This window comes from Aythya fuligula, chromosome 2 (genome assembly GCF_009819795.1).
Source record: "Aythya fuligula isolate bAytFul2 chromosome 2, bAytFul2.pri, whole genome shotgun sequence".
Classification (NCBI taxonomy): Eukaryota; Metazoa; Chordata; class Aves; order Anseriformes; family Anatidae; genus Aythya; species Aythya fuligula.
In genome coordinates, this window is record NC_045560.1 from 158,903,523 (window position 1) to 158,923,757 (window position 20,235).

General features: G+C 54.7%; 1 protein-coding gene across 13 annotated transcripts in view; it reads left to right on the forward strand.

The window, feature by feature from the left end:
- ARHGAP39 (Rho GTPase activating protein 39) overlaps positions 1–20,235 on the forward strand; it is an 84,287-nt gene that overhangs the window by 50,947 nt on the left and 13,105 nt on the right. For 12 of the 13 annotated variants that reach the window (XR_004252878.1, XR_004252881.1, XR_004252882.1 and 9 more), the window contains exons 2-3: positions 10,102–10,536; positions 18,701–18,781. Coding sequence is in view for 4 of the 13 variants with exons in the window: in XM_032180875.1 (XP_032036766.1) it covers positions 10,102–10,536; positions 18,701–18,781 (516 nt within the window). In the remaining 9 variants the exon portion in view is untranslated. The remainder of the gene's footprint in view (positions 1–10,101; positions 10,537–18,700; positions 18,782–20,235) is intronic. The other variant, XM_032180877.1, reaches the window with a different exon arrangement.

Sequence of the window (20,235 nt, forward strand, 5' to 3'; positions counted from 1 at the left end):
CGCGTGCCTCGTAAAAATCGACTTTGTCATCTCACCCAAGGGCACCCGTGGGAAGTCTTCGGCTGCTCTGCTGGGGCGCGTTCTGGTAGCGTGCCTCGCAGAGCAGCGCCGGGATTTTGTGCCGGGTAAAAAAAATGGTTAAAAAAAACATGGAAAACCTGGTGCAGAAGGGCAGCCTTGCTGCTGCCCGTGCAGTAAAAGTAATGCAATAATTTTCCATTGATAGGATCAGTTATTATCTCACACGGGAGCTTGGCGTGAGAATGCCGGAGGTAGGGAGCCAGGACTTTTTCATTCCATTTTTTTTCTTCCAAAAATAATAAATTTTAAGTTGAACTGCTTTGCTCACGTGCTGTTGTATCAGAAATCACAAATCTGATTTCGAGCAGGAACACGTGGTTGTCGTTGACTTTACCCAGTGCCCACCTCCCCTCCCGTAGGAACCCTGAAATCTCAGGATGGTTGAGTTTGGAGGCGTCTTTGGGCCCCTTTCCATAAACCCAGCACTGGAAATGGAAAGGATCAGGGCAGGATTGATCCCTTGGGAGACGAGGGGCCGTGCTGGGTGCTGGGGGGCAGCGTTTGGGGCCGGAGGGGGGGGGGATTTGCTCCTTTATCTCCCTTCTGAGCCGCGCTGGCAGATTGAGTGGCAGATTTCGCACCAACTGTGCCGAGCGATCGGATCCCGCGCCCGGGCACGCGGCGTGCTACCGGAGGGATTTGTCATAGCACGGCATATGGCCGGGTGTCAGGCGTTTTCCCCTCCGTTCTCGGCCCGCTCCGCGTGTCCCAGAGGAGCAGTGCAGGCGTTTGGCTTTCCTCTGCGCGTCCTGGTGGGTGGGGGGCAGCAGGAACCCCCCCCCTTGGCACACGGCTCTTGGATTTCTGCACGGGGTGGAGGGGTTTGTGCCGTGTCCACCTGCCAGCAGCAGGCTTCCTGCTGCTCTGCCAAGGTTTTTTTTTTTCCCTTTTTTCTTTTCTTTTGTGGTTTCTGTTCTTTTTTTGTTTTTTTTATTTTTCTAAATGAGATTGCTGTCTAGATTTCCATCCAGGGCTAGCATCTCGGCGCTCCGAAGCAACGAGCGCTCTCCGTCTTACAGCATTATCTGCAGGTCCTACAAAAACCACCCCGTCGCCGTCGGGAAGAGGGGGAGGACGGCTTCCAAGCGTCCTCTTCCTCCCAGCACAGCGCCGAGAGGTTATCTGATATTTCGGCGCTCGCTGGCAATCTCCCCGTGCCGCGGGGAAAGGTCATCTTGTCTTACAGCCTCTAATTGCTCCCGGCGTCCCGGGGATTTTTGGGGGCTGAGCTCTGCATCAGCAGGACGTGCGGCAGCCAAAAGGGTTAAACGGGGGCTGCACCGCCTGTTCCCCCCCCCCTCGCCCCCAACCCAGCCACGATGGGAAATGAAACCGCGTCCGGAGGCGGACAGGTGGCCGCTTTTGGCCCCAAAATGGGGAGCATCACCTGCTCGGGAGCAGCTGCCGCCGCATTCCCCCAGCATCATCCAACGTCCTCCTCTCCTCCCCACGATGCCTGCATGGATTATGTGGGGAAGGGCCAGCTGGGCACGGGGACCCCAAATCAAATCCATCAGGGTGCGTGTTGAGGGGCTCGCACTCCGCACTCGGCTCGTCCCCAGCCGGGCTTCACCGCGTTCGCTTTCTGAAGCCGTAAATTCAGATAAGGTCCTTCAAGATTAGGTCAGCTCGAAGTCACGGCGGCACCAAAACGAGGTTTTTTCTTACTCAAGGAGTCAAGAATTAAAAAAAAATGAAAGCCAGGAGCGCCCCGCACACTTGGCTGGGGTTCGGCAGCTGCGACCGCTCTGGAATCCGCGCCTGCTCCGCTCCCTCACCACCCCTCCAGCACGGAGCCAGCTGCCAGCCAAGAGCTCTTCCCCTGCCCGTAATCCTGATTTCTTTTCCCCTAAAAGCTGTTTTTCCCCTAAAAGGGGTCAGTCCCCCTTTGGGATGCTCATGCTCGTGCTCGTTTTCCAGCGCTGGGAATTGAGGCGAGGGGATTCGGAGAACTCCCTTCCTGCGGAGGTTTTGGGGGCAGGGGGAAGTTTTTTCCTCCTGATTTTTGTGAAATTGAGACAGGTTCCTGCTTGTCTGCGGGCTTCTGGCAGATAGCGTAAGGTTCAAAGCATTCCTCTCAGTGTTTCACACTTCCAATATTGCAGGGAGATTATTACTATTAATAACTTATTAATCATCTTTCCTCTGAAGATTTCATTTGGAAAAGCAAAATAAGAATTTTTTTTTTATTATTATTATTTTTAAGCAGCATCAGAGCCAGCGCTGGCACGTCCCCATGCTGGGGTGATCTTCTTCAGTCGGTTTAATTTTTAGAAACTTCAGGGCTGAAAATTCGGGTCTGTGAGCACAACGCTGACACCGGGGGGGAGACACCCCCAAAACCCAGCTCTGCTTGGGCCGAATCTGTCCCATGTCCCCAGAAGAGCTGCGTGGATGATGCGTGAGAGGTCTTGTCTGGTTTGGCCAGGAACACGTGTAGGGATTGAAATAAAACCAGGCTGGATCCTTCTGGCTGGGGGCTCCTCCTTGGGGATCCCCGAATCCACCTGGATTTGGGGCTGGGGGTCTCTGGTGGGGTAGGGGGGACCCGGAGGAGCCTCCAACCTCCGCCACCCTCACTTTTGGTGCACAACCCGAGCCACCTCCGGAGAGCACACACCGACTGCACCCCTGGGTGCCCGGGCAGGAGGTTTTTAGAGAGAGACTCCAATAACCTCCAGCTAAAGGCTGAGCAGCTTTCACGCGGCCGCTGGATTCATCCCCAGCCTGTTCGTCTTATCAGCTTTCTGGCAGCTTCCTCCGCTTTCGGGGGGGTTTAAAGGAGATAACGCATAGCCCAGTGAAGTTCGGACTGGGAGCATCCGCCCTCGCCAGAGGTCAAACTTGCCCTGATAAGAGGAGAGGACATCGGAGCCGCCCGATCCTCTTTCCAAAGCCCGTGCCGCGTCCCCGTGTCCTCTGCGCCAGAAGCGCTGCGATGACACCAAAGGCATCAGCAAAAAATGGGGCAGTGGGGGGGGTCCAAGAGCTCCGTGCCTCTTCCTACACCTCCCCGGGACAGGGATCCACCTGAGTTGGGCTTGGTGGTCCCGGAGACCCCGTCCAACGAGACGAATTTGGTGAAATTCGGGCAGCGGAGCAGGACCTCGCCGTGCCGGCCGCGGCTGGGAGTCCAATTTCACAGCCGCCCCCGCGGGCTCGTCCTCCCCGAGCTCCTCGCGTTCTCTTCTGAACCCCGGTTGTGTTTTTTGGCTCAACCACCAAATGCATTCCACGCTTTAATTGCGTGCTACGGAAAGTAATTTCCTCTGGTTGTCTCCTAAACCCCCCACTGCCAGAGAACTGCGGAGCGACCGACGAAAGGCGTCCTGAGAAAAGGAACGAGGAGCCGGCCCCACATCCACCCCAGATCCCAGCTTTTCCCCGTGGGGCTGCCCCATGGGGTTGCCCACGTCCTGCCCCGTCCTTGCTGACCCTTGGGCCACCTTCCCAACCCGTGAGGGCGCGGGGGATTCCTCCAAGACCCCGAGGGGCTCTAAGCACGTTACCACCAGGCCCTGAACTCCAGACTGGAAACCATCTCCTCGCTGCTCATTCCGTGGAGTTTTCAACCTTTTTTTTTTTTTTTTTTTTCCCCTGACATCTCAGTTTGACGTAGCTTATTAATTCAGCTTCATGCCCAACAAAGGAAGACTTCAGTGCGGGAACGCCCCCACCCCTGTTTGAACCGAGTCCTCCTCCCCTGGCTTTATTTCAGGTTCCTTTTTTTTTTTTCCTCCCCTCTTTATCCATCAGCCGCTCCCCGTGCCCGACGCGCGCACGCCAGCTCCTGGTGGATTCCTTCACAGAAGCCTTAATTTTCTTTTGCCACCTCCATTTGAGCTTCGTTTCTATGGGAACGGAGAAAAGACAGGCATGGAAGCCTCCTGCTCCCGTCTCCCCACCGGGACACGCGGTGGGCATCGCGGGGCTTCGTCTCGCAGCCTGGTGCCAACCCTGCTGTTGCTCACCCCAGATCCTGGCTCCTTCAACCCCTGGTAGAAGCTGGAGAGCATTGGGCATCTCCATCAGATCTCAGCTCCTGGGCATCCTTGGCAGAGCTGGCTCGTGATGGGGACGTGGTGACACTTTCGGTGGTCACTTTTTGCCTCGAGGGATGGAGACATGTCCCTCGTGGTCACCGTTTGGACACAGCAGGCTGTGGGCCTCAGCAGTTGCGCTCCGACCAGCTGGGTTTTGCTCCTCACCCATCCTATGAGCTTCTCCTTGGAGCTCGCCCACGATGGGGGAAGATGGATTTCGTTTTCCTGGCCCTTTGTTGCTTGAGCAGACCTCGCAAAGAGGCGAAGGCACGCGCAAAGTCTCTCTGGTACCCATAGCGATCGTGATACCAGCATTAAAAAGCGGCGTTCCAGGTGATCCCCATCGCTTCCTCCAGCTATCAGAGAGGGAAGGAGGCAGCAAGAGAGCCGGGAGGCTCAGCCCTATGCAAAAAATCCCTCTGTTACAGCTCAGGCTTCCCACCGGGCGGGCTGGGAGCGAGCGGCCCCGGCGCTTTCTCAGGGCCCGTTCCAAGCCAAGCGCCCGCAGCGGTGGCACATCTGCCTCCACGGTGCAGCCGGGGCCCGAAATCACTCGGGGGGGGTGCGATTTAGATTGCAAATCACCTCCGAGTTGTAAATCCACACCGTCCCGCCTCGTGTTGTCAGCTGCCAAATTCCCTTGGGACGACTTTTTGGTTTTCCGTGCGAGCGCCGGAGCTGTCGTCAGGCTCCGAGCGGCAACAAGAGTGGCTGGGGAAGGGGCTTGAGGTGCCTTCGAGCACCCCCATGCAGCAGGAAAAGGACCCTGAGTGCTCTTAGTATCATAGAACAAGCGATTTAGGATGGAAAAAACCTTCAAGATCATCATCATCAAGTCCAGCCATCAGCCTGAACCCCCCGAGTCCCACCACTAAACCCCATCTCCTCTGGCACGTGGTACAACAGGCCGGTGTTGAAGAGGAAAAGTTCTGCTTGTTTGAAGGTTTTAAATGGGATTCTGTTGAACTGAAAATATTTTTTTCCCAGGCTGACTTGCTGGGGTCACGAGGAGCTTGGAGGGGTTGGCACGGGAAGGAGCATTGCCCGCGGTGTCCCACAGCTCGAGGAACGCCTCGATCCCCTCTTCTTTGGGCAAATCGCCCCCAAAAATCTGTAGGCGGAGGGGATGGAGAGCACTTGGGCTTGCTGTGCCATGGCAAATTTTGGGAGTGCAAATTCATGAAAAGTGTTCAATATGGATCATTTCTTGTGGCACTGAGGGACATGGTTTGGAGATGGGACACAGGGAGGTTGTTGGTTGCTTTTGGGGATCTTCACAGAAGAGTGGCTGAGGTTGGAGGCATCCCCATGTCCACCCTGTCCCCCCCCCTGCCCCATCATGGCCCCTGAGCTGGTGCCCAGCCCCACATCCAGGTGGTTTTGGGGATCCCAGCACCTCCCCGGCACCGCTCGAAGCCCCCTGGGAAGCTGAAGGCTGGGTGGGCGTTGGGGATGCGTCACGGCGAGGCTCGGCGCTCCATGCTCTGAGCCCTGGCTCCCTCCCAGCAGCAAGCAGCAACTGGGGACATTTCAGTCCGGGTGCCCAGAAGATGCAAGGTGACAGCAGGAAGGGCACGATGCCCCGAGGAGCCTGCAGCTCCCGGAGAACGCGGTGCCAAAATGCCCTGCCAGCCCCAGGGCATGCCCGCGCGCACGGCAGAGCTCGTGTCTGCCTCTAAACCCGTCCTGGTTTCTAATCTAATAAACGTAACGTGGCCAAGGCGAGCCTTGAGTGGAACAGGCTCTGACACCCGCACGAGAGGCGTGCTCCGTGTTTTCCCCTGGAGCTCTCCGTCTGGTCGGGACGGATTTGGTAAGTGGCAGGGAGAGGAGAAACCAAACTCCACGAGCGTCTTCAGCTCTTATTCCTCTGGGTCCTGCTCGCAGTGGTCTGCCAGGAGGGTGGGAGAGACACTGGAGACAGATTGGTGATAGCATGACCACATTTGGCCACGATTACCAACGGTGCAGGTACTCGGCGATTGCATCTGCTCCACTTTAGGGGTCCCTGAGCATCCCCAAGCATCCCCATCCTCGTGGTGGCCTCCAAAATTCAACAGCAGCCCGAAGGAGCTCTGCGTCCATCACATCCTTGCCACCCGTCTTGGTTCTTCTCTGCTTCTCCCGGTTTCTTAAATTAGCTTGAAATTCACAGAACCTCGCCTTTCATGGTTTTCTTCCACGGTTCCTTTCCATCCTAGATATTGGGGTAGATCACGAATGGCTCTTTGTGTAAAAAAAAATGTGTTTTGAGTCACGAGATGCTGGGAGCACTTGGGGCTGCATGCAAAAAGCTTGAAGTGTTTTTGATTTACTGATTATGGCCAGAGGGCTGGTCTGGAAAACTCACCTTGTTTTTTTGGGGATCCATCCCCAAAGTGCCCAAGCTGGGGGTTTCCGAGAGTTTCTGCATAACTGATTTATGGTTATAAGGATATATGGTTATATGGGAGCCCCTCTGCGCATCTCCCGTGGTTGTTTTTGGGGGTTTTTTATCAGTCTGTAACCATTTGGGATTGCTCCACCCTCGGCACTCGCTGCACAGTGCCGTGTAATCAGCAGGATGCAGGGGCACTGGGATCGAGGTTTCCTGGCGTTTTGGGGCTGCTGCCCCCAAAGTTTGGTAACCCCATCCCGCTCAAAGCATTTTTGCTGTAGCTGCGTGTCCAACCCCGATTTTTTCCATCTCCCTTTCTCAGGCCGTTTAGTGAGGAAGTGTTGCACCTTTCAGGTTAATGATGTATTTTCATAAAAAATATTAATTGGCACTGAAACCACCGGTGCGGGAACAAGCCCTCGCTCCAAGCACTTTGATACTCTGCTAACTGCTGACGCTCAGCAGTTCTCCGTGCGCTCAGCAGCCAGGGCTTTCGAAGGTTTGGCACCGAGGAACTGTCCCTGGTGGCTGAAACAATTTTTTAAGTAAAACAAATTTTAAGTGAAGCACGTTTTAAGTAAAACGAGTTTTAAGAAAAACAAATTTTAAGTAAAGCAATTTTTAAGTAAAACAATTTTTAAGTAAAACACATTTTAAGTAAAACAAATCTGGAGCAGAACATTCCTGCAGGGTGCCACGTGCGTAACGAACCAAGTTGTGCTGCTCGGAGGCAGAGAATCAAAGCAACTTGGGCACTTCGGGGTGTAATTGGGTGTTTCTGGGTGTAGTTGGCTGCTTCTGGGTGTAGTTGGGTGCTTCTGAGTGTAGTTGGGTGCTTCACGTTGTAGTTGGGCACTTTGGGTTGTAGTTGGGTGCTTCTGGGTGTAGTTGGGCACTTTGGGGTGTAGTTGGGTGTTTCTGAGTGTAGTTGGGTGCTTCAGGGTGTAGTTGGTTGCTTCTGAGTGTAGTTGGTTGCTTCTGAGTGTAGTTGGGTGCTTTGGGGTGTAGTTGGATTCTTCTGGGTGCATTGGAGTGCTTTGGGTTGTAGTTGGGAACTTCTGGGTGTAATTGGGTGTTTCTGGGTGTAGTTGGCTACTTCTGGGTGTAGTTGGGTGCTTCATGTTGTAGTTGGGCACTTCTGGATGTATTTGGGTACTTCGGATTGTAGTTGGGCAGTTTGGGTTGTACTTGAGTGCTCCTGGGTGTAGTTGGGAACTTCAGGATGTAGTTGGGTGCTTCGGAGTGTAGTTGGGTGCTTCAGGTTGTAGTTGGGCACTTTGGGGTGTAGTTGGTTGCTTCGGGGTGTAGTTAGGTGCTTCGGGGTGTAGTTGGGCACTTCAGGTTGTAGTTGGTTGCTTCTGAGTGTAGTTGGTTGCTTTGGGGTGTAGTTGGGCATTTCTGGGTGTATTTGTGTACTTCAGGTTGTAGTTGGGCACTTTGGGGTGTAGTTGGTTGCTTCTGAGTGCAGTTAGGTGCTTCGGGGTGTAGTTGGGTGCTTCAGGGTGTAGTTGGGCACTTCAGGTTGTAGTTGGGTGCTTTGGGGTGTAGTTGGGTGCTTCTGGGTGTAGTTGGGTGCCTCAGGGTGTAGTTGGTTGCTTCTGAGTGTAGTTGGGTGATTCTGGGTGTAGTTGGGCACTTTGGGTTGTAGTTGGGTGCTTCTGGTTGTAGTTGGGCACTTTGGGGTGTAGTTGGTTGCTTCTGAGTGTAGTTGGGTGCTTCTGAGTGTAGTTGGGTGCTTCTGGGTGTAGTTGGATTCTTCTGGGTGTATTGGAGTGCTTTGGGTTGTAGTTGGGCACTTCTGGGTGTAATTGGGTGTTTCTGGGTGTAGTTGGCTACTTCTGGGTGTAGCTGGGTGCTTCAGGTTGTAGTTGGGTGCTTTGGGTTGTAGTTGGGCACTTCTGGGTGTATTTGGGTACTTCGGATTGTAGTTGGGCAGTTTGGGTTGTACTTGAGTGCTCCTGGGTGTAGTTTGGGAACTTCAGGATGTAGTTGGGTGCTTCGGGGTGTAGTTGGTTGCTTCTGGGTGTATTTGGGTGCTTCGGGGTGTAGTTAGATGCTTCGGGGTGTAGTTGGGTGCTTTGGGGTGTAGTTGGGCACTTCAGGTTGTAGTAGGGTGCTTTGGGTTGTAGTTGGATGCTTCTGGGTGTAGTTTGCTCCTTCTCAGGTTCTGTTAATGGGTGGCGAGCCGCCTGCTGCACGGCAGGCGAGCATCCCCGCCACCAGGCAATCACCCGAGGGCTGCCAGAAAAACGTCACTTTGAGTGGAATCTGCTCAGAAAAGGACTGATTTAAGAGGAACGGCCCCCCCGGCTCCTTCCCCCTCTTGCCATGGGTCGCCTCCTTCCCCACGAGGCGCACGCACGGCATCGACCCCGTCTCCTGACCCCGTTGTGCTCTGCTACAGAAAGATGCTGGCTCGGCTGTTTTTTCACCTCGTAACTGCGGTTATCAATAAACCCCACGTCATTTTAAGTGCGAAATAGGTTGGAATTGAGGCTGCTCGTAATTGGGTGGTGTCACGAGCTTTCCGGGCACGCGGCGCGGCATCGCCCCGTCCCTAGGGAAGCGCAGGGTGAGCAGCCTGGCCTGAAATGGGAAGAGGAGGCTGCTGTGGCTCAAAGATTTGGTTTTTTTTTTTTTTTTTTTTTTTTTTTTTTTTGTTGTTTTTTTTTGTGGCCTTCTGAAAAATGTTACCGAGCTGAAATGAGCCCAGGGTTCCCCTCATCCGTCTGTGTGCTCTCAGAAATCGAACCTGCGCATCAGCGGGGCTCCTTCTCGGGGCAGCGCAGGGAGTTGGGGTTTTGGGGTGAGTCCCTGGGCTTTTGGGAGCCTTTCCAGTGGGTCCCTGAGCCCCTTTCCCTGCAATGCACCACTTATAAACTCCTCTAAGGTCTGCGCTCCTGTGGGCTGTACCCGATGCTCCTGCACATGGCTGAGGCATGGTGACCCCAAACCCCTTTGGCTACTGGAGATTGCAGCTGACTTCCCTGCTCCATTTTGGGTGGATTTGGGAAATAATGGTGGTGATTCCGGGCTGAGCCTGCTCCTGGCACCCAGAGGAGTTGTGCTGCACCCGTGACCCCATCACCGTGTCGGGGTGCACACACGGGTTGTCCCGTGCTGATGTCGATCCGGGGCCAAAATCCCGAAAATGAGAAGGGCTGCGCCACGCCAGGCCCCAAATTAAAGCCTTCAGGGGGGACCTGGAGAAAATGTTGGGACTCCACAGAGCTGGAAGTGGCCTCCAGCTTTATTCTCACAACCTGCTCCTTCTCAGCACTCAGACTGGGGAGCGTAGACGGGCACAAATCCCACGTAAGGACTTTTCATTCATGAGGACATCCCCTTTATCTTTTTACTTAAGCCCACACACAAAAAATAAAAATAAAAAAATGAAGAGTTTGAATAAAACCTGGCTGGCTGTAAGCCTCAGCATCCTCTGGATTAGCGAAAGGTGACGCCTGGGGTGCTCGGGGTAATCTGAAAAGTTGGTTGATTCCCGTTGTCGGCACGAGGACGAGTTAATTAAACCTGCTTTCACGTTCTAATCCCTGCTTTGCTGTTTAAACCCCCCTCCTCTCTCTGCTTGCTCCCCCGCAGGCTGGAATGGGTGGAAATCATCGAGCCTCGGACGCGGGAGCGCATGTACGCCAACCTCATCACGGGGGAGTGCGTCTGGGACCCGCCGGCCGGCGTGCGCATCAAGCGCACGAATGAGAACCAGTGGTGGGAGCTCTTCGACCCCAACACCTCCCGCTTCTACTACTACAATGCCACCACGCAGCGGACGGTGTGGCACCGGCCGCAGAACTGCGACATCATCCCCCTGGCCAAGCTGCAGACCCTGAAGCAGAACACGGAGTCGCCGCGAGCCTCGACGGAGAACAGCCCCGGGAGGAGCAGCAATGTCAGCAGGGAGGGCAGCACCAGCTCCTCGCTGGAGCAGGAGCTGGAGGGTGGCGAGAAGGTGCCCGAGCAGACGAGGTCGGGCCGCCAGTCCACCCAGTATGCCGTGGTGAAGGAGGAAACGGAGAGGTGAGGGCGGCCGGCGATGGGGCGCCGCGGTGCCGCGGGGTCTGGGGCCGGTGCCCGGCTCCGTGGAGGGGCAGAGAGCAAGGTCCTGGTCATGCAGCGGGGAGAAATTCATCAGGAAGCTCCCCTAGCGAGGTCTGGTGTCTCTTAAGGTTTATGGTTTGCTCATCTGTTGAGTAATCACTGGAGGAAGAGGTGCAGGCACCCGTGGGAGCTGCTCCTCCTCGTTAGCGCTCGCTGAGGTGTTCTTTCCAAAATAACTCCCTGGCCTCCAAAGCGTGGTGCTGCAGGTTTAAAAGCTTTTTCCCCGTGGGTGCTTCCTCCCCCTGTCTCCCCAGCACGGTCCCTGCTGCTCCCCTGCACCTTTTGGGGGGGTTCCTGGTGCGAAGGGGGAGCTCCCAGAATGATTTAGGCAGGGAGCCTAAATCATTCCATTATTCTTTGATTTTCTCTCTTTTTTATTTTTAAGCTGAGCATTGCTAACACCTCTCCAGGCCTCGTGGCTGCTCCAGAAGCATCCTGAGGTCCTCAGTGCGTGGTCACCCCCCATGAAGGGTTATAAGCAATGAGCCATTTTGGGGTGTTTTTTCATCTTCCTGCAGACCACGCACACCATCGGGGGCTTCCAGGGGATGAAGGAAACCCCTCCAGGGCAGGAGCCGCCTCCTGCCTGGGGGGAGATAAAAATAAATTAAAAAAAAATTGGGTGCCACTCGAGGGAGCAAATATTGCTGTGCCGTGGGAGATTTCTAGCTGGGGGTGACGTGTTGGTCCCCTTGGGGGTTCAATCCGTGCCCCATCTGGCTCGGGGAAGGGGCAACACCATGGGCTGAGCCCACTGGGTGCGTTTCCAGCAGGGCACGGGAAAAACTGGTTAAAAACACATGGATTTGGGTACTTCTGCGGCCGTCGGAGCAGCCCAGGATGCTGGGTGGGGGGTTTTGCTCCGCGGACAGGGGCTTTCTGCATCAGGAGCTGAGATTTTGAGGAGGGAAGGGGGGATTTTGGCTGCTGACCTGCAGGAAATCCCCAGGGACACCGAGGTTCTGTCTCCAGAAGTGGCCAGGGGTGGATAAAGCCAAACACGAGCTGTGCAAATTAAAAATGGATTTTGGATCGTGGTGATGGCAGCGCCAGCTCGAGCGTTTGTGCCTCGAGCTTCTCCGTGCCCGGGGCCCCTCCGCTTTCTGTTGTTGTTCCACAAGCTGGAAAAATGTGAATTTCTGTGTGTGATGTGCTCATTTTGTGCCCGTGTGAGCCCTAAAACGTAGGAGAGCTGCATCAGGCACGGTGTTTATTATTTTTTTTTTGCCTTGTTGGTGCTTTTTTCTTCTCAACGTGCAGCCGCCTCCTTCACTTTGGGCACCAAGGTGCCTCCCACCACGTCCGTGCTGCTGGCTGGTGTCTGAGCGGTGTCTCCTCTTTTCTGGGGGAATTTGGGTGGTGAATGGGACAAGGGTGAGGGCGGAGGTGGTCCCAAGACCCTTTTTTGGGAAGGAAAGGGGAACGAGCTGCGGTGCATCGCTTGGTGTGCCGGAGAGGACAACTGGGGATGCTTTATTTGCAAAGGGAAGAAAGAAGGGGGTGGTTTGTGGGGCTGGGGAGGGGTGAAAGCAGGATTTTGTGGGTGAGTTGAGTTCATATCCTTAGTCAGAGATAGGTCTGAAGTCTCCTACCAGGAGAATTAACGCAGGATGCTTCTCCAGTACTTGGCTTTGCCTCTCACAGGAGACCCAAGGTTGGAAGGGGGCTCTGGAGGTCACCTGCCTGAATCCCCTGCTCGAATTTTCACAGCTTTGAGCCTTAAACTCCTTTCAGCAAGGTTTCAGTCCCAAATTTTCTCTGGTCTTACCGCGAGGTCAACGTCTGACCTCAAGGAGCCATCAAGGCCCTTGGGACCACTAGGCCCAACCTCCAACCCCATCTGTTTGGTCCCAGCCCCACACCACGTCCCTCAGCGCCCATCCCATCACACCTCGTGCTCAGAGGTGCCCCATGGGTGGGGGATTTGGGAACAGGATGGGGGATTTGGGAACAGGATGGGGGATTTGGGAACAGGAGCCTCTGTTTCGGCTGGAGGCCACGGTGGCCACCGGTTCCTCGGTGCAGCCAACGTGGTTTTCGGGATCTCGACGCCAGGTTTGCCAGGGTGGCCAGCAGAGGTGGAGGATTCCAACAGAAATCCTGGCTTGCACGAGATGTTGCATTTTCTTCCTTAAAATGGGAATTTTATCTACAAAGCCACTCTGAAATCTCACACTGGCGTTGTGTCGGGTCACTGGGTTTGGCCACGCTGCACCTCGGTCCGTGCAGGGCCCTAGGGGAGACCGACGAGCAGGGGCACCAGGGGAGCTTTCTGTGGACCTCTGTGCCACAGAAAATTGTTTTCTTTTTGTTTTTTTTGGGTGTCTTCACCCAAATCCCACCTGCTCCGAAATGGTGACCACGTTATTTCCCAACACTTGCCCTTTTCTCACAGGTTTTCCCACACCTGGTTCTGCAGCCCAGTAAGATAAAGATAAAGTAAGATAAAATGCAACCCTAAAGATAAAGTAAGATGAAATGCAACCCTTAAGTCTCCCTGGATTAAGTGGAGCTGAGCCGAAATAGCCAGGGGAGGGGGTCCCTTAGAGACCCCTTCCCAAAACGGGACCTTGCTGGCTGCAGAGCCCAGGAGGGGAGCCCCAAAAAAAGGGGAGCCCCCTTTTTGCTCCCAAAATCTGGAACACCGCAGGCAGCCGAGGTGGGATCCCACCCCAAAACGTGAACTCCTCCGGGACCTCATTTCCCCAGCAGGACCCCGGATGCTGGGACAGGGACACTGCCAGCCCGGGGAGAGGAACATTGCAGGAAATTGCAGGTTTTTCAGTAAATGGGGCTAAAACAGAGATTTTCTCTTTTTGTTTTCTCTCCTCTTGCTTTTTGCTCTCTGGCACCTGACGAATGCCGCGAGCTCCACGGGGAGACGTTTGCGGGGTGAAGGCTAGAGTTTAACCCCTTTCCTCGTGCTGTTTTCAAATATTTGGGGGAAAAACATTCCCATCTGGCATTTCCTTGGGGCAAAGCACTTTGGGGCAAATTGGGGCAAAGCTCTCTGTCCACGTCCTGCTGATTTTTTGTGTTCTGCCTGCACAACAGGCTCGGGGTAGCTGTGTGTCCATCCAACGCGTGCGCAGGGCGTCCAGCCCGACGTGCAGTTTACATAACAGCAAAGAAAAACATCTTTTTCCCCTCTTTTTTCTTTTTTTTTTTTCTCTTTTTTAGAAGCAGCGGCTGTAATTAAGCGTATGAAGCCTTGCGGTCCAGCGATTAGCACAGGGGATTAGGCGCTGGGATTTCATTTCTATTCCTGGCTTTGCCACCGCGCTGTGCTATTTTCGGGCACGTCACTTTCCCTTCTTTTAAAAATAAAAGCAGCGCTCGGAGCCGCTGGGAAGCGGTGCCACCTCCTCTTCCAGGGGGGAAAAAGGAAAAAAAAAATAATAACATGATTAGACATTTTTTTTAGCTCTGCTGGAGGTGCAGTCCCCTTTTCTTGATGCTTCACGATTCATCAAACGGGGCTTGGGCAGGAGCTGGGGTGGGGGGCGCAGGGGGACAGGAGCCAGAAGGGGAGCTTCTCTGGAGCCATTTGAAGTTAATTTTTCCCCTAATTAGCAGCTTTATTCCCTTGGTAGGGCTCAGGAGGAGCTGTTGGGCTGCGGGCACCCTCCAGCTCCTTGGGTCCGTGGCGGGGATGCGGCGGCACCGTGTGCCGGCCACAGGTCGCAGGGCTCTGGGTGGACCTAAAGATGTTGCCACACGTCGTGCTGAGGAGGAGGAGGCTGTTCCCTGTGCTTGGGGGATCCCAAATCCCCAAAAAATCACCACCAGAGCTTTTGGCCTCATCAGTGCGAGCTCAGATGCAACCACGGTTGTTGGAGTTAGCCTGCTGAGACGACAGACGTCGCCCTGCGTGGGCTGCTAAAATCAGAGTGTTCTGCACCTCCCCATCCCCTCACAGATCTGCAGGGGCATTGCCAGCATTTGGGCAGGATGAGAAGGAGGAAAACGCCCCAAATTTGCCGTTTCTTTCATGGTAAGGAGGTGCTGCTCTGCTCTGGGGGTTTGCTCAAGGAGTTTGTGCAATGACGGCTGCAGCGGTGGTTCCAGATGTATGAACTATTTAATAGGTACAGGGATCCCTCCAATTAACAAAGTATAATTAAAGGCCAGCTTCTCTGAGCCCCGTGGGTCCCGTCCAGGCTCAATTTGGGCTGCTGGAGTCAGGGGGCATCATCCGTAGCGAGTGGGTGCGATGGCTCCAGTGGGATTCGGACCTGCAGCATCAGCAGGGCTGAGCGGGTCCCCAGCACCCCAAAAGTCCCCTCGAGCACCGAGGACACCAAAACCTCCCAGCAGCATTGTGAGGACCCTGATCTAGAGAAAAGGCACTTTTTAAAGTGCCTTCCACCTCTGGAAGGTGGGAATTGTCCTGGATCTTGCTTTGCCCCGTTTGCAGTGGATATGTCAAACCTCGCTCAGCACCCGCACGGGGACGGCACAGTTGGGGACAACGTGGTCCCCTCTCCACCACCCTGCACTCTGGGGTCACCTAGGTTGGAAAAAACCTTCAAGATCCCCAAAAACCAACCGTTGGCTTGACCTAGGGCGTCCCATGGCTAAACCACCTCCTCGCCATGAGTCCGTCCGGAGCCGCAGGAGGATGGAGACGGCAGGACGGGGACAGAAGGATGGGGACAGCAGAATGGGGACAGCAGGATGGGGACAGCAGGATGAGGACAGCAGGATGGGGACAGCAGGATGCCCTCCCTTTTGGGCATGCTGCTGCGCTGCCTTCTCTGAGAGGACCCAAATGGTGCAGGGAGGGCATTAAGAGCAGAGCCACTCGCTCTGATTTCGGCACGCACGAACGAGAGCTGCTGGAAGGAGCTGGCTGGAGGGCCCCGGGCAGGCTTGCCAGGCTGTTAATATTTAAGCAGCAGCATTGTTCAGCCCCCGCTGGCCTGGCTTCCGTGGGCAGCAGTGCGTGGAGCACTTGTCCCCTTACAAAGCGCTCTCCGAGGTTTTTAGGAGCGGTGCCGAGCACGGGTCGGACCGACACGGGGCATGGAGCTTTCGGCAATTTCAACCTCTGCCCGGTGACTCAGAGCTCGCTTCGGGCCTCACGCAGCGTCCCCACTGCTGTGTGAGTGAAAAATAGAAAGAAAATATAGAATAGAAAAAGAAGGGTTTTGCTGGTGGGGTTTTGAAGACCAGCACCAGCCTGACCTGGGCTTGGGCGCAGCGAGGCGCACGCGGGCGTTGGTTTTGGTAACTTCATGGGGGCAATCAAAGACCCTTGGTTACTCCAGAAGATCAAACGGCCTCTGTTTGTCCAGAGAAACGTTGGGGTCTCCTCCTTGGAGAGCTTCAGCCTGGAACTCATGGCACTGTGGATGGATTTGATACCTGCCTTCAGTCCCCTTGGCAGCTTCATCAGCAAGAGCTGATCGCCGCGATAACGAACTCAAACTCATCAGCAACACCACAACGACTGCGCTTTGGGGTTGCTCTGCCAAAAATCCAGGAGATCTCCTGGAGATCTCCATCTCAGCACCTTGCTGGGCAGTTCTGGACCACGAGCTTACTTTTAATCCATTTATTGCCTCCGAAACCATTCCTTAAAGATTGCGAGGTGTTAGGGGTGCCGAGTCAGCATCTCTCCAGCCCCATGGGCTGTCCTGGCTCCTGGGCACCTCGTGGGGCTCCATTTGAGGTGCCAAAGCTCTGGAATGCTCTGATATTGTAGTTATGTGGAACAATCTCCATCACCTACGAGCTCACACACCCTTGCACCTCCAGCTGGCACCACCAGAAGCACAACAGCCTCCGTGGTGTTGGCAGAACCTTTGCACCAAGTGATTGGAAACCATCTAGAATTTGTGCGTGGCCCCTCGGACCTCCTGGTGGGTGGGCACGAGCAGGGATGGAGGCTTGGGGAGCCCGGGTCCCATCCTCACCTTGCTCCCAGAGTCCCAGCCAGCACAGTTTTGCCCTGAGATTGAAGGATACACACTCGGTGCCCTTTATTTGCAAGAGCCTTGAAAAATATAAGGTTGTACGGGACTGCTGATGATCAGGTGATTTTTTGTGTATTTTTTTTTTTGGAAAGGAGGGGACGAAGTGAGGTACACAGCATGTAGCAGGTGTCTGGAGCGTGTTGCCGTGGGAGGTGGATATTGCAGCAGGTTCAGGAAGGGATTAAACAAATCCAAAGCAACCAACCCATAAAAGTTGGTTCCTTGGAGGACACCTCCCTGCTGATGACCCTAATGCAGGGACCGGGTGCTGGGGGGCACCTTGAGTTGGACTTTCCATGCTTTTCAGGATTTGGACCCAATGATGCTTGTGAGTCCCTTGGCACATTCTGTGATTCAAAGAACTTGCCTGAAGGTCTTCTTGACCTTGAGTTTCCTTGAGGTCTTCTTGACCTTGAGCTTCCTTGAGGTCTTCTTGACCTTGAGTTTCCTTGAGGTCTTCTTGACCTTAAGCTTCCTTGAGGTCTTCTGGACCTTGAGTTTCCTTGAGGTCTTCTTGACCTTGAGTTTCCTTGAGGTCTTCTTGACCTTGAAATACCTTGAGGTCTTCTTGACCTTGAGGTTCCTGGAGGTCTTCTCCCAACAACCACTGCCATAAACCTCAAGTATTTTTTTCCACAGCTTCTTTAGGAAGCTTTGTGAGCATCGGTCCCCTTCCACCAAACCTACCAAGGCTTGCCCGCCGTGGAGGGGACGCTGCAGTCGTGGCTCTGGGTACAGCACGATAAGAGAGAGCTGACGCCTTTCCCTTGAGAAGAGGCTGAGTGTCACGAAAGAGGAGGCACGTGCCTTCACGTGCGTTGGAGAGGGAAAAGGGATTAAGCAATTCAACGCAGTCATAATTTCAGGGCTCAGAAGCCTCATTAAAATTAGCTTTGACAGAAGCTTAATTTTATTGCCACTTGCTTGAATAAATTCTTTGAGGTCTATCCTATTAGGAAGATTTGTTTTCTTCTCCCGAAACCAGCATCTGATCTGAATTTTATTAACGCAAGCGCCTTAATGTGTACGTAGGGCTTGTTAATGCGGCAGCTTAGAGAACTGCTCAGGAGGAAGTTATTTCTCCAGATGTTTGCCGTTACGTTCTGCTGCGGATCAAATGTCTAATAATTCGCGCGGCGCACGCGGCGCCGCCTGTTTTGCAAACGAGCCTGACGATTTGCACGGCCCTCAGCGGAGATAAAGGCAAAAAAAGACCTTTCCTGTGCTCCCCGAGCAAATACCGGCCGTAAGTAGGAGCAGTATCAGACCGCGTTGCCCTTCGGCAAAGATTAATAACGTGGCTAACGAGCGCGGGAGGGGCACGGCGTGCTCATGGTACAACCAACTGCGATGTGGTAAATGAGGATGTGCCCCAAAAAAGGCTTTTTTTGGCACTCGCCCCTTCCACCTGTGTTGGCTTTGGCCAACGGAGCAGCAGGGCTATTAGCGGGAGGAGGGGGAGCGATGTTGGTGAATATCCATAACCCCTGCCCTCTGCGTGGGGCTGTTGTTATAAATCCCATCCCATCCCATCCCATCCCCATCCCATCCCCATCCCACTCTACTCTACTCTACTCTACTCTACTCTACTCTACTCTACTCTACTCTACTCTACTCTACTCTACTCTACTCTACTCCACTCCACTCCACTCCACTCCACTCCACTCCACTCCACTCCACTCCACTCTATTCTACTCTACTCTACTCTACTCTACTCTACTCTACTCTACTCTACTCTACTCTACTCTACTCCACTCCACTCCACTCCACTCCACTCCACTCCACTCTACTCCACTCTACTCCACTCTACTCCACTCTACTCTACTCTACTCTACTCTACTCTACTCTACTCTACTCTGCTCTACTCTACTCTACTCCACTCTACTCTATTCTCTTCCATCATCTGTTAAACACCCAATTAATGACTCAAAACTTGATGTCAGGATATAGGCACAAAGCCCAGCCCGACAGGGTGCCCATCTCTGTGGATGGGCTTCATGGATCCTAAATCTTCGTTGATCCTAAAGGCGATGGGACGTTAATAAGGGCACGTGCGCGTCGGCAGTCGCTGTTGTAACCCCTTGTTCACCATTACTGTATTGCAGTTCGCCGCCCTCCGGAGTGTTTGAGAAAGAATATGACATTTATCGGGATTACAATGCGGAAGGCCAACTCCTCCACTACAGGTAGCCGAAATTTCCCTCCTGTACCGGGGTTCGGGTCCGAAACGTGGCCTCCGCAGCGCGGCGTGGGGCATGGGCAGCCTGTGGGGAAGGGGCTGCAATTATCTTCTAGTTCTCCTCCCCGTCTCCTTCCCTCCACCTGCTGTGGTTTTTGCTTTATGACCGCCCTTAATAAGGGATTCATTTTGGTGTTATTTTGGTGTTTATTTTGGAGCAGGGGCGCCGCGTGCCCTTTCTGCAGCTCGGTGCCGTCTGCGCTGCTCTCTGAGCACTGGACCACGGCCTGGCTGCTTCAAAATTTCATAAAACGGCGTTTTAATAATTTATTTTCATTCTCGTGGACGAGGAAGGCATTTCAGGCAGGCACAAGAGAAGTCGTGGGGTCTGATATGGGGTTGGGGGTGCAGGCGGGACCCTCCTGGTCCATCCCAGCGCATCCCAGCGCAGCAGGCGATGTCTCGGATGGCTCTCGGCACTGCAACCACATTTAGGCTCCTTTCTGGGATTTCTACATGGCTGTGGGCACACATTTCACCTATTTCTTGCTTGTCAGATGGGCGTCAGCGTTCTCCTGCTCGGATCGGGGTCGGGGTTTCAGGCGATCGCCGGGCTGAGGAAACTGCCCCAGGGCTTCCCTGGACTTAGGCTGGTGGGGGGGGACACGGAGCGCTCGTGGGGACGTGGAGAGGTGGCAGGGACGTGGAATGGTGATGGGAACGTGGAGCAATAGAGCGGTGATGGGGACACGGAGCAGTGATGGGGACACAGAGCAGTGATGGGGACACGGAGAGGTGATGGGGACACGGAGAGGTGATGGGGACACGGAGCAGGACGGGGCTGTGGTGCTGGATCAATGCCACAGCCAGGGACAGGACCCGATGCATTTTCCTGGGGACAGCACCCCCACTGCGAGTGCCACCCCCTCTCCTGCTGCCCCCGCCCTCTCCCCATCGATTAAAAAAAGAAATTTCACCCCAATCAGTGCGCGCGGCCCTGTTTGTACCCGCGCCCGCCTCACTGCAGGGGACGCCTCCATCTCCCCGACCTCAGCCTGGAAAAATCCCACAGACAGCCCTCGCCACCCCCCCCAGCTGCAGCCAGGAAGCTAATTAGCAGCTTTGGTTAATTAGCTGAGAGTGGGCTTCCTTCTGGAGGAGCCGGTCTCAAGTGCCCCCTGCCTGCGGGCTGCGGGGAGGTGGGAGCGGGGCTGGCGCAGCCTTGGGGAGGGGGGCTCCTGGCCCGAGCCCCTCCTGCGGGCTCCAAAATCGGCGTCGGGGCTCAGCACCCTGGGGTGCGCGGATCCGCTCGGGTGGGAGCAGGAGCTGAAATCCCCGGCTGGCTGCGGGAACGCGTTGCCAGCTCACCGGGACCCCGAGCACGGCTCCCCGCGGCGCTGCGCCTCTAGGAAATGTCACCGCCACTCCCTGCCTTCTGCTGCCAGCTCCTCTTCATCACGA